Source organism: Balaenoptera musculus, chromosome 3, assembly GCF_009873245.2.
Source record: "Balaenoptera musculus isolate JJ_BM4_2016_0621 chromosome 3, mBalMus1.pri.v3, whole genome shotgun sequence".
NCBI lineage: Eukaryota > Metazoa > Chordata > Mammalia > Artiodactyla > Balaenopteridae > Balaenoptera > Balaenoptera musculus.
Window position 1 is genome coordinate 41,505,142 of NC_045787.1, and position 13,594 is coordinate 41,518,735.

The following is a 13,594-nucleotide window of genomic DNA, read 5'->3' on the forward strand; positions in this document are numbered from 1 at the left end:
GTAGTTAATTTATTCATCATATTGTGAAATGCATCTTATTTAGAGGGGTTTTTTCCCCTCTGGAAAGGGGGGAATATTATAATCACTAAATATTATAATCACTGATTCTCCTTATGGTTCTTGGCCCCTTGGAAGAGTTAACAGTTGGTCATAACTATTTACCTCATTTTAAAACTCATTTTGTATTAACTAAGAGAGAGAGATATATATATGCGTGTGTGTGTGTATATATATATATACACACACACACATAATCTTTTCAGATACAAGTCTAATTGAAAATACTGTCTTTGAATCTGTATCAAGCTGAAAAATGTTTGAAAACTTCTTTAAAAATAACCATATTTTGAATAAAAATATGTGCCGAGAAAAAACTAGTTTTCTTTTTGAATTGGAAAATGGAGCTTATGCTTTCTTTGAGGAAATTTGTACTCAGATGTTTAGGATAATTATGATTATATTTTTGGTTTGTTTTGGAAATATATTTTACTATTCTGAGGCAGATTGATAGTTTTATTACAGAAATAGATTGTAGGAATGGATTCATGGTCATTTCTTGACAGTTTTTCATTTTTGCACAGGAACTGTGCAGGCGGGGGTGGGAGGAGAACAAATCATCACTTCTTGCCATGTTCCCCTCTCAATCAAAATAACTCTCCCTTAAGGGGAATCTGCCTACATTGTTGGTGGGAATGTAAATTGGTGCAGCCACTATGGAAAACAATATGGAGGTTCCTCAGAAACTAAAAATAGAGTTGCCATATGATCCAGCAATCCCACTCCTGGGCATATATCCGAACAAAATTATAATTAAAAAAGATACATACACCCCTATGTTCATAGCAGCACTATTCACAATAGTCAAGACATGGAAACCTAAATGTCCATCAACAGATAAATGAATAAAGTGTGGTATGTATATTGATACAATGGGATGCTGCTCAGTCATTAAAAAAAAAACAAAAACAAAATAGTGAACAAAATAATGCCATTTGCAACAACATGGATGGAACTAGAGATTATCATACTAAGTGAAGTAAATCAGACAGAGAAAGACAAATATCATATGGTATCACTTATATGTGGAATCTAAAATATGACATAAGTGAACCTATCTATGAAACAGAAACAGACTCACAGACATAGAGAACAGACTTGTGGTCTGACTTGTGGTCTGGGGAGGGATGGAATAGGAGTTTGGAGTTAGATGCAAACTATTATATATGGAATGGATGAACAACAAGGTCTTACTGTATAGCACAGGGAACTATCTTCAATATCTTGTGATAAACCATAATGGAAAAGAATATAAAAGAGTGTTTATATATATGTATAACTGAATCACTTTGCTGTGCAGCAGAAATTAACACATTGTAAATCAGCTGTACTTCAATTTTTTAAAAAAACTTATCCCTTTATCTAATTTTATGCAAAAGAGATTATTCAAATATTGAATTAAAAAGCAAAGAGGAATTCTTTACTGAAGAAAAAAGTCTTCTATTACTATTTGAAAAATGTTGCTCTCAAACATAAATTGTCATAGTGCAGAAGATGTGATTAGTGTTAGGTCTTTGAGAATCATGTTTTTATTAGAGAATATAAAAGACTAAAAGACCTTTAATGAAATGATATGAAACCACAGAGTAGAGGTGCCAGTATACTAAGCAATAAAATAATCTGCTCTGAATATATTTTTCATCTTGTTTAATTAAGGTTATTTGAAGATACATACTCATTTTCTGATACTGATAATTCCTTTTGGTTTCTTTTTCTAATTCTGGCATAACATGAAATAAAATTATAAACCGATCATTAGAAACTTAAAATGGCATATCAGTTGACAGTGATCATAACATTTAAATTTGTAATTATCAAGTAATTTCTGTGTTTTTTCATCCAGTGGAGCATGTTGAAGGATGAAAAGAGACAGGCTTCATTTCATGAAATTAACATTTATTGTGCATTACGTAAGTCATAGTGCTAAATACTGAGAACATAGTTCCTGTACACATGGAACTTAAAATTTGTGTGCCAGTTTTTAAGAATTAATAAACTTCTTTTATCCTGTTTTTTTCTAGCCTAATTCTGGTGAACTGGATCCTTTATATGTAGTGGAAGTACTTCTGCGCTGTAGCAAAGAGAGCTTGAAAAATTCAGCTACTGAGGCTGCAAAACCAGCTAAGTCTGATGAGAAAGGAGAGATGCAGGTTTGTACTTTATTTTTCATTTTCAGATTTCACATATTTTGTACATTATTTATAATCACTAGCTTTCCTGAATGTGATTATAATGAACATACTGTCATGATTTCCTAATTGGAAGTTTTCAAGGTATGTGAAAGCCATCTAACACCAGTAGGATGATTAATCTCCTTATCAGATTATGGCAAGGTAATTAGTGACAAAGTGAAAGATAAAGAGAATTTAATAATTTAAATTTTCACATGAAGCTGGAATTTACCTGAGCTAAAAAAGATGTTTTATCATTATTTTGCGATTGTATCATTTTACACTTTATTCCATCCATATTGTTTATTACATTCCTGTGAAAATAATGATTGAAAATAATGAGCCAGTGTTTTGATAATGAAAAAGTTCTACCTAAGTTTCCTTAAAATCGTTTAATTTACATGTGCTTTTAATTAAATGCAAAACATTCAGCTTGCCACATGAGATACACATATTACTTAAATGTCTTCTATTTTATTTCATTTTAAAATAATTAATATAGAATAATTGTAGGTAAGCCTTACTGTGGAGAGTCCAAGTATCTATTTGAAGAGTAATATCATACTGAAATTTTGTTATTTTTAAACACTGCTTTAAGTATATGGTGTATTGGCTAGGTCTTTTAGGAAATGTCATTGTAATGATACTTGTCATAACAGGCTTTGGTTTGTGGAAAGTAAAATCTGCCACTGTAGCATCATCGGCTGCTGCTTTGCATCAGTGAAATGAATGTGAGATTCAAAGCTGACAGTATTTAAAAAGACTGTTTATTATTAAACATTTTAAAATAATGATTTAAAAGTCTAGTTATTTATAATTCTGAATACCAGCTAGCCTTTGATCTTTGTTCCTCACTCTTCTAATTTGCTCTCCTCCAGAATTCCACCACCATTGAAACTTACATGATTTACTTTTCCCTAACATTTATTTTGTCAGCTGACTGCCTAACTAAAATTAGGCTAAAATTCCCACAATTTGGCATATAGTCATTGTGGCCAAAGGAATCTTTGAAGTTGGAATGGCAAATATGTGGCATGCATCGCAACATTCGCCTTCTCTCATGGCAGATATTAATAATAAGTCATGGGCCCCTTTTACACTCAAAGCTTATTAGACTCTTGCTGAGAAAATGATCTAATGAGTAATTCATTGGAGTTAGTATTTTAGGTGAAACCTGTTTGTTGTCTGCTGTGTTCTAGGCCCAAATTTTATTAAGCATGAGCATCTGTGCCTGTTTTACTTAAAGATACTGAGAAGCTTTGCAGTACTTAATAATATGATTTTGTTGAGTTCAATAGACAGTCTCTACAGGGAAGTCTTCACTGTACCCTGGGCAAAACTGAGTGTCTCTCCTCTGCTGAATAACATTTTTTTATTCAGTTTATTTCAGCATATGCTGCTAAGGAAATTAAAGTGGGGATGTGTAAGCATGAATTATATATGTAGTCTCTGACTTAAAGGGGTTTAGAACTATGGAGGGAGCATTTTTTGCTCAGAGAGGTGACCATCAAAGATACGTGTGTGTATAGTCTTATAAAAGAAGTAATGAGACTTAGGCAAATTTGTAGGAATATTAGAACTTTTTTCAGACAAAAATTGCATTCCCAGCTGTGGAAGCAACATGTGCAGAGTACAAAACATCCCTCTTTAAAAATAACTCCAAGACGAAATTGGGTCATTTGTAGAGACTTGGATGGATCTGGAGACTGTCATACAGAGTGAAGTAAGTCAGAAAGAGAAAAACAAATATCGTATATTAACGCATATATGTGGAACCTAGAAAAATGGTACAGATGAACCAGTTTGCAGGGCAGAAATAGAGACACAGATGTAGAGAACAAACGTATGGACACCAAGCAGGGAAAGCGGTGGGGTGGTGGGGATGGTGGTGTGATGAATTGGGTGATTGGGATTGACATGTATACACTGATGTGTATAAAATTGATGACTAACAAGAAAAAAAAAAGCAAGTAACTAAAAAAAAAAATAATAAATTTTTATATTGATTACATGTTGAAATGGTAATATTTTTAATATATTGGTTAAATAATATATTTTTAAAAATTAAAAAAAAAAACCTCCAAGTTGTTCTGTCTATATGGTTGAATGACAAAGGCATAGAATAAAACAGGGAGGAGAACTATACCTTAAGAAATGGGATATGTATATAATATTATTTGCTTTTGCAAATTAATATTTTGAGTAGGAATCCTGGACACAGGGAAATAACGCCACAGGCAGTTTATAAGGAAATCTCACCTCTCAACTGCCATGATTGTGTAGCACTATTTAGGGTAGGTTTGAACCCAATTTCCTTTACATGAGATACGAGGAGGAAGTAGAATTTCCATAGTTATCTTTCCCTCCTCTAACTTTGAGTGTGTGTAATGTCAAATTTAGCTTTTGATCAGCCTTTGTATAAGACTACTTTCTAAAGTGACTTTTTCTTTTACCTGTGAAATAAATCTTGAATTTATTTTTCCAGAAAAACAAAATGGCTTAGAATATAGCTAGCTTTGGATAACAGTTGATTAGTAGAGGTTAACACTTCTGACAATGTATTCTAAAAATTGCTCTTGTCACTGTGGCTTTGCCAGCTTCAAGTGTTTCTGACCACTGCCCCTTATCACAGCCATTTCATAAGAGTTAAATGAGACTCAGTGTCAGGAAATAAAGACCGTAATTACAAAGTCTAGAATATTGATTTCTGTTTTGTTTCTCTAGGCAAAGAATTCTGTAGAATCATTCAGCATTAGATTAAAACATCTATAAAAGGACATAGAATAGAAGGTTACAGATCACAACTATACACTTAGGCTATCTAAAAACTACTTGAGAGTCAAAATACCCTTTAATAGTGGTGATAGAATGAGATTTAGCAATTTTTTCACTTTAGAAGTTTGCATCAGAAGTGTACTATTACAAATTGAAATCAGATTTTTTTATTTTAAATAAACTTTGAACATATTTAAAATAGCTGATTTAAACTCTATTAAGTGCAGTAGCTGGACTTCCTCAGTGACAGTTTCTGTTGACTGCTCTTTTTCCCTGTATATGCACCATATTTTGTTGTTTCTTTACATATTTTGTAATTTTTTTTTAAATTGCACATTTTATATAATATAACATGGCAACTTTGGAAATTAAACCTAAGTTTCTTTATGTTGCTATTTGTTGTAGTTTGTTTGCTTGCTTGTTTGTTTTGTAGACTTTTCTGAATTAATTCTGTTAATTAAGTCTCTATTTTTTGTTGTGCATGGCCACTGAAGTCCCTGCTTAGTTAGCTTAGTGGTCAGCTAATAATTAGACAAAAACTTTCTTAAATGCCCATAACCATTAAGTCCACCAGTCTCTGCTTAGGGACTCTGCATGCATATTGTAGCATGCCTTTAACACTTAGCCAGAGAGTTGACAGCACTACCTTAGCCTTCACTTCCTGTGTGTTCAGTCTTAAGGACACCCAGAGGTGGGAGTTTAGGGCCTTCTCTTTTTTTTGGAGTGTGAACACAGCCCTACACATGCATGAGGCCTTCTACGTTTCTAGTTTTCTAGGAGCGCCTTTCACATCTCCCTATGGTCATCTTACTCTCCATCTTTTCTTTTCTTTTCTTTTTTTTAAGCTTTTTGGTTAACCTGTTATTTGTCCTGTTATCCACCACCTCAAAGTCATGATGTTAAACAATTGCCTCTTACTATTTTTAACAGATGCCCCTAGGGAAAAGGTTGTTTGCACTGGGCAAGCCCTGGGTCAGGTCAAATAATGACCTTCTTGTGAATGAATGAAGTCTTCTAGGGGACCACCAAACAGGTGAAATACTGACAGTTCTCTGGGAATGGCCTATTGAAGTCATTTCAACCCTGTTCTGTCCCTTCCGGTGGCTGCCAGACTGATTTTCAGTGATTGCAGGCTCTTGGTTTTCAAGACTACTGTGGAGCTGAGTGGGAGAGGGAGTAGAGTAAGTTAAAACATCACAAAGCATCCAGTTCTTTGGTTTTGGGGTTTTTTTAATTAAATGCTCCTTGGATTGGTGCAAGCCTTTGTTTAATTTCCAGAGTTCTGAAGAAGTTGATTTTGACAATTGCCAGTATTCTCAACGCTTTTATGGAGAAGAGGATTTTTGGAGGCCTTTGCTCCACCATTTTCACTGGCATTCTTCTGGATAAACTTAGAGAAAGCATCTATTACATTCAATAGATTATTACATTAGTCAGCTTTTAAATTAGATCAAGACACAAATTTAATTTTTGAAAATCTAAAATTTAATAAAAATCACATTGGTTTGAATAACTTTGTCTGCCTTGACTTGATTAAAATTCATTTGGTTCAAAAAACATCATTCTGATTTAGATGAAAAATTCAAAAATCATATTGTGTTTTAGCTAATAGTCTTAATTGAAGAGATGACATTGGTTGAAATTTACTTAGAGTGTATTGACTTAAAGAATGTATTGACTTAAAATGTACTGACTTCTGATATTATTTACCTTATCATTTGCTTATCTTAAAAGGGGAAATTGATTTATGACAAACTTGCAAAGAAAAAGGTCTAAGAATAAAAATACTCCCTACTGTTGGCATTCTCACGCTTTTCTAATAATTGCCCTCATGATTATTTGGATTTATATAGACCGATGTTGCATCATGATGAGCCTGAATTCTAAGTTCTTTTATAAAGGTTATTAGGTTTAGAAAGTTGAATCAACTGCACAGTGCAAATATTATAGCATGTTTTTAAATCCTTGTGAGTGTAGAGATTTATAATTTCATGGCAACTATTCATTTGGTTTTTAAACATTTAAGTTCTTATTTACAGAACTTAAGTCTTAGGATCTCCCTTTCTTGTACTTAAGGAGACATTTGTAGGAGGGCCTTTATAGTTTCTTTCTTGTCATTAGTGTGAGACTTAGTTGACCATTTCTTGGATGGAACTTATTATGGGAAGCAGCATTAGAAATTGGGCAGTTTCTGTCTTCCTTCTGAATCAAGTCTTCACAGATAGTGTTTATTCTGTTTTCAAGGAAATACTTCTGCATAATGCAGCTTGTGCATAATTCAACTGCAAGTGCGTAAACCGTACACTTCTTCTCTAAAGTCAAGTGAATTATTTTTAATTTTTCTGCCATTTTGGATTGTGTACATGTACCTCAGTACAGAAAAATTGTGTATTTCTTCCTCTGGATGTTGGCTACCTGGTACATCATTGACAGTTTTTCATGTCCTGAGTCTTCTCTTTCCAGCCAGCCCATGTTATCTAGGATTTGTATGGATCACAAACTGGCAGCTCAAAAGCCAATTCAGTCCACATAATGTCTTCTTTAAAAGTGAATTTGACAGTTTGAGAATAAAAATAATGATAGTAAAAGATTATAATCAGATGAAAATAAAATAAGAACCCACAAGCTTATATACTCAGAATAGATACTGTAGAAGGAATGGAGATGTTAGAAGAGTCAATGTTAGACAACTACCATAAGTAATATTTGACTCAGGCAAGAATAATCCATGGATGCTAAAACTAGTGAGTTGAAAGTTTAATGAAGGGCTTCTCTGATGGCACAGTGGTTAAGAATCCGCCTGCCATTGCAGGGACATGGGTTTGAGCCCTGGTCCGGGAAGATCCCACATGCTGCAGAGCAACTAAGCCCATGAGCCACAACTACTGAGCCTGCGCTCTAGAGCCCGCGAGCCACAACTACTGAGCCCACGTGCCACAACTACTGAAGCCTGCACGCCTAGAGCCCATGCTCTACAACAAGAGAAGCCACCACAATGAGAAGCCCATGCGTCGCAACAAGAGAAAGCCCACGCGCAGCAACGAAGACCCAATGTGGCCATTAATTAATTTTAAAAATGTAAAAAAAAAAGAAAGTTTAGTGAAGAATGGGATATTTACAAAGTCTATAAAGAATCTCCCTATAAATTTCTTATAAATTTTTTTAATATAAATTTATTTATTTATTTATATTATTTTTGGCTGTGTTGGGTCTTTGGTGCTGTGCGTGCGGGTTTCTCTAGTTGCGGCGAGCCGGGGCTACTCTTTGTTGCGGTGTGTGGGCTTCTCATTGTGGTGACTTCTCTTGTTGTGGAGCACGGGCTCTAGGCACGCAGGCTTCAGTAGTTGTGGCACGTGGGCTCAGTAGTTGTGGCCTGCGGGCTCTAGAGCTCAGGCTCAGTAGTTGTGGCACATGGGCTTAGCTGCTCCGTAGCACGTGGGATCTTCCCAGGCCAGGGCTCAAACCGGTGTCCCTTGCATTGGCAGGCAGATTCTTAACCACTGCGCCACCAGGGAAGCCCCAGTTTCTTATAAATTTATCTCCCTATAAATTTATTGTGAAAGGGAAAGTAGTAACTTATAGTAGAAAATGCTAGCAGATGTTACTTTTTTTTTTTTTTTTTTTTTTTTTTTATTCACACACACACACACTGTATTTTATTTTTACAAGACATAAATAGACTGACACCAAGCATTGTACATGGATGACCACAACAAAAGCAACAATGATTGCAATTACCAAACATGAAACACACTCATACTATGTCATAATATTGACATTCAGTCCAGTAATCCTCCACTGTAACAGCTCCTTTACTTTGCAGTGAAAATTGATTTGTATATTCTTTGCCTCTGAGTCCTTGTGGGATTTTTTTTTTTTTTAAATTCAGACAGAAAGTCACAAAAATTATACTCATCCTCATCAGTTCACTCAGTCCCATGTAATTAATTTTTTTTTCATCTTGATCTTTTGTTAGCACTTTTATGAGTTCATCAGTTTTTCATTAGAGTTCTGAAAATGCTTATTCATTCAGTTCAGCAGTACAGTCAGTTACCAGAAACCTGTACTTGTCAGAGTCTTTTCCATGAATTTCTTGAAGATGAAACCCTTTTATAGGAACATATTTGCAAAATCATCAGAGTACACCCAGAACTGTCTGTAAATGACAAAAGACTTAAAAATGACCACGGTTAAAGATTTGATGAAAGTTCATAATAATGCAGTTGACAAGAAAATTAGTTATTTCTGAGATATACAGTTTAAAGTAATAACTAGGATTATTACTTATAACATTATACCAGAACATATAAGATTTTTAGAAATTTCATGTAATGTCTGAAACATTTATATTAACATATTTCCATACAAATACAAATATAAGATTTTTAGAAATTTCATGTAATGTCTGAAACATTTATATTAACATATTTCCATACATATTTCCATACAAATACAAATATAAGATTTTTAGAAATTTCATGTAATGTCTGAAACATTTATATTAACATATTTCCATACAAATAACCCAATGAAAGTTTAGTATTAGTTGTTTTGTTTGTTTTTTTATACTGCAGGTTCTTATTAGGCATCAGTTTCATACACATCAGTGTATACATGTCAATCCCAATTGCCCAATTCAGCACACCACCATCCCCACCTCACCGCAGTTTTCCCCCCTTGGTGTCCATATGACCATTCTCTACATTTGTGTCTCAACTTCTGCCCTGCAAACTGGCTCATCTGTACCATTTTTCTAGGTTCCGCATACATGCATTAATATACGATATTTGTTTTTCTCTTTCTGACTTACTTCACTCTGTATGACAGTCTCTAGATCCATCCATGTCTCAACAAATGACTCAATTTCGTTCCTTTTTATGGCTGAGTAATATTCCATTGTATATATGTACCACAACTTCTTTATCCATTCGTCTGTTGATGGGCATTTAGGTTGCTTCCATGACCTGGCTATTGTAAATAGTGCTGCAATGAACATTCGGGTGCATGTGTCTTTTTGAATTACGGTTTTCTCTGGGTATATGCCCAGTAGTGGGATTGCTGGGTCATATGGTAATTCTATTTTTAGTTTTTTAAGGAACCTCCATACTGTTCTCCATAGTGGCTGTATCAATTTACATTCCCACCAACAGTGCAAGAGGGTTCCCTTTTCTCCACACCCTCTCCAGCATTTGTTGTTTGTAGATTTTCTGATGATGCCCATTCTAACAGGAGTGAGGTGATACCTCATTGTAGTTTTGATTTGCATTTCTCTAATAATTAGTGATGTTGAGCATCTTTTCATGTGCTTCGTGGCCATCTGTATGTCTTCTTTGGAGAAATGTCTATTTAGGTCTTCTGCCCATTTTTGGATTGGGGTGTTTGTTTCTTTGATATTGAGCTGAATGAGCTGTTTATATATTTTGGAGATTAATCCTTTGTCCGTTGATTCATTTGCAAATATTTTCTCCCATTCTGAGGGTTGTCTTTTCGTCTTGTTTATGGTTTCCTTTGCTGTGCAAAAGCTTTGAAGTTTCATTAGGTCCCATTTGTTTATTTTTGTTTTATTTCCATTACTCTAGGAGGTGGATCAAAAAAGATCTTGCTGTGATTTATGTCAAAGAGTGTTCTTCCTATGTTTTCCTCTAAGAGTTTTATAGTGTCCAGTCTTATATTTAGGTCTCTAATCCATTTTGAGTTTATTTTTGTGTATGGTGTTAGGGAGTATTCTAATTTCATTCTTTTACATGTAGCTGTCCAGTTTTCCCAGCACCACTTATTGAAGAGACTGTCTTTTCTCCATTGTATATCTTTGCCTCCTTTGTCATAGATTAGTTGACCATAGGTGCGTGGGTTAATCTCTGGGCTTTCTATCTTGTTCCATTGATCTATGTTTCTGTTTTTGTGCCAGTACCATACTGTCTTGATTACTGTAGCTTTGTAGTATAGTCTGAAGTCTGGGAGTCTGATTCCTCCAGCTCCATTTTTTTCCCTCAAGACTGCTTTGGCTATTCGGGATCTTTTGTGTCTCCATACAAATTTTAAGATGATTTGTTCTAGCTCCGTAAAAAATGCCATTGGTAATTTGATAGGGATTGCATTGAATCTGTAGATTGCTTTGGGTAGTATACTCATTTTCACAATGTTGATTCTTCCAATCCAAGAACATGGTATATCTCTCCATCTGTTGGTATCATCTTTAATTTCTTTCATCAGTGTCTTATAGTTTTCTGCATACAGGTCTTTCGTCTCCCTAGGTAGGTTTATTTTTAGGTATTTTATTCTTTTTGTTGCAATGGTAAATGGGAGTGTTTCCATAATTTCTCTTTCAGATTTTTCATCATTAGTGTATAGGAATGCAAGAGATTTCTGTGCATTAATTTTGTATCCTGAAACTTTACCATATTCATTAATCAGCTCTAGCAGTTTTCTGGTGGCAGTTTTAGGATTCTCTATGTATAGTATCATGTCATCCGCAAACAGTGACAGTTTTACTTCTTCTTTTCCAATTTGTATTCCTTTTATTTCTTTTTCTTCTCTGATTGCCGTGGCTAGGACTTCCAGAACTATGTTGAATAATAGTGGTGAGAGTGGACATCCTTGTCTCGTTCCTGATCTTAGAGGAAATGCTTTCAGTTTTTCACCATTGAGAATGATGTTTGCTGTGGGTTTGTCATATATGGCCTTTATTATGTTGAGGTAGGTTCCCTCTATGCCCACTTTCTGGAGAGTTTTTATCAGAAATGGGTGTTGAATTTTGTCAAAAGCTTTTTCTGCATCTATTGAGATGATCATATGGTTTTTATTCTTCAATTTGTTAATATGGTGTATCACATTGATTGATTTGCGTATATTGAAGAATCCTTGCATCCCTGGGATAAATCCCACTTGATCGTGGTGTATGATCCTTTTAATGTGTTGCTGGATTCTGTTTGCTAGTATTTTGTTGAGGATTTTTGCATCTATATTCATCAGTGATATTGGTCTGTAATTTTCTTTTTTTGTAGTGTCTTTGTCTGGTTTTGGTATCAGGGTGATGGTGGCCTCATAGAATGAGTTTGGGAGTGTTCCTTCCTCTGCAATTTTTTGGAAGAGTTTGAGAAGGATGGGTGTTAGCTCTTCTCTAAATGTTTGATAGAATTCACCTGTGAAGCCATCTGGTCCTGGACTTTTGTTTGTTGGAAGATTTTTAATCACAGTTTCAATTTCATTACTTGTGATTGGTCTGTTCATATTTTCTGTTTCTTCCTGATTCAGTCTGGGAAGGTTATACCTTTCTAAGAATTTGTCCATTTCTTCCAGGTTGTCCATTTTATTGGCATAAAGTTGCTTGTAGTAGTCTCTTAGGATGCTTTGTATTTCTGTGGTGTCTGTTGTAACTTCTCCTTTTTCATTTCTGATTTTATTGATTTGAGTCCTCTCCCTCTTTTTCTTGATGAGTCTGGCTAATGGCTTATCAATTTTGTTTATCTTCTCAAAGAACCAACTTTTAGTTTTATTGATCTTTGCTATTGTTTTCTTTGTTTCTATTTCATTTATTTCTGCTCTGATCTTTATGATTTCTTTCCTTCTGCTAACTTTGGGTTTTGTTTGTTCTTCTTTCTCTAGTTTCTTTAGGTGTAAGGTTAGATTGTTTACTTGAGATTTTTCTTGTTTCTTTAGGTAGGCTTGTATAGCTATAAACTTCCCTCTTAGAACCGCTTTTGCTGCATCCCATAGGTTTTGGGTCGTCGTGTTTTCATTGTCATTTGTCTCTAGGTATTTTTTGATTTCCTCTTTGATTTCTTCAGTGATCTCTTGGTTATTTAGTAACGTATTGTTTAGCCTCCATGTGTTTGTCCTTTTTACGTTTTTTTCCCTGTAATTCATTTCTAATCTCATAGCGTTGTGGTCAGAAAAGATGCTTGATATGATTTCAATTTTCTTAAATTTACTGAGGCTTGATTTGTGACCCAAGATGTGATCTATCCTGGAGAATGTTCCGTGCGCACTTGAGAAGAACGTGTAATCTGCTGTTTTTGGATGGAATGTCCTATATATATCAATTAAATCTATCTGGTCTATTGTGTCATTTAAAGCTTCTGTTTCCTTATTTATTTTCATTTTGGATGATCTGTCCATTGGTGTAAGTGAGGTGTTAAAGTCCCCCACTATTATTGTGTTACTGTCGATTTCCTCTTTTATAGCTGTTAGCAGTTGCCTTATGTATTGAGGTGCTCCTATGTTGGGTGCATATATATTTATAATTGTTATATCTTCTTCTTGGATTGATCCCTGGATCATTATGTAGTGTCCTTCCTTGTCTCTTGTAACATTCTTTATTTTAAAGTCTATTTTATCTGATATGAGTATAGCTACTCCAGCTTTCTTTTGATTTCCATTTGCATGGAATATCTTTTTCCATCCCCTCACTTTCAGTCTGTATGTGTCCCTAGGTCTAAAGTGGGTCTCTTGTAGACAGCATATATATGGGTCTTGTTTTTGTATCCATTCAGCCAGTCTATGTCTTTTGGTTGGGGCATTTAATCCATTCACGTTTAAGGTAATTATCGATATGTATGTTCCTATGACCATTTTCTTAATTGTTTTGGGTT

At 34.6% G+C, this 13,594-nt stretch overlaps 1 protein-coding gene across 1 annotated transcript in view; it reads left to right on the top strand.

Annotated features, from left to right (window-relative positions):
- Positions 1-13,594, top strand: part of MTREX (Mtr4 exosome RNA helicase) — a 137,796-nt gene that overhangs the window by 92,643 nt on the left and 31,559 nt on the right. Inside the window, exon 19 of the mRNA XM_036849062.1 lies at positions 2,079-2,207. Within this exon, the coding sequence (XP_036704957.1) occupies positions 2,079-2,207 (129 nt within the window). The remainder of the gene's footprint in view (positions 1-2,078; positions 2,208-13,594) is intronic.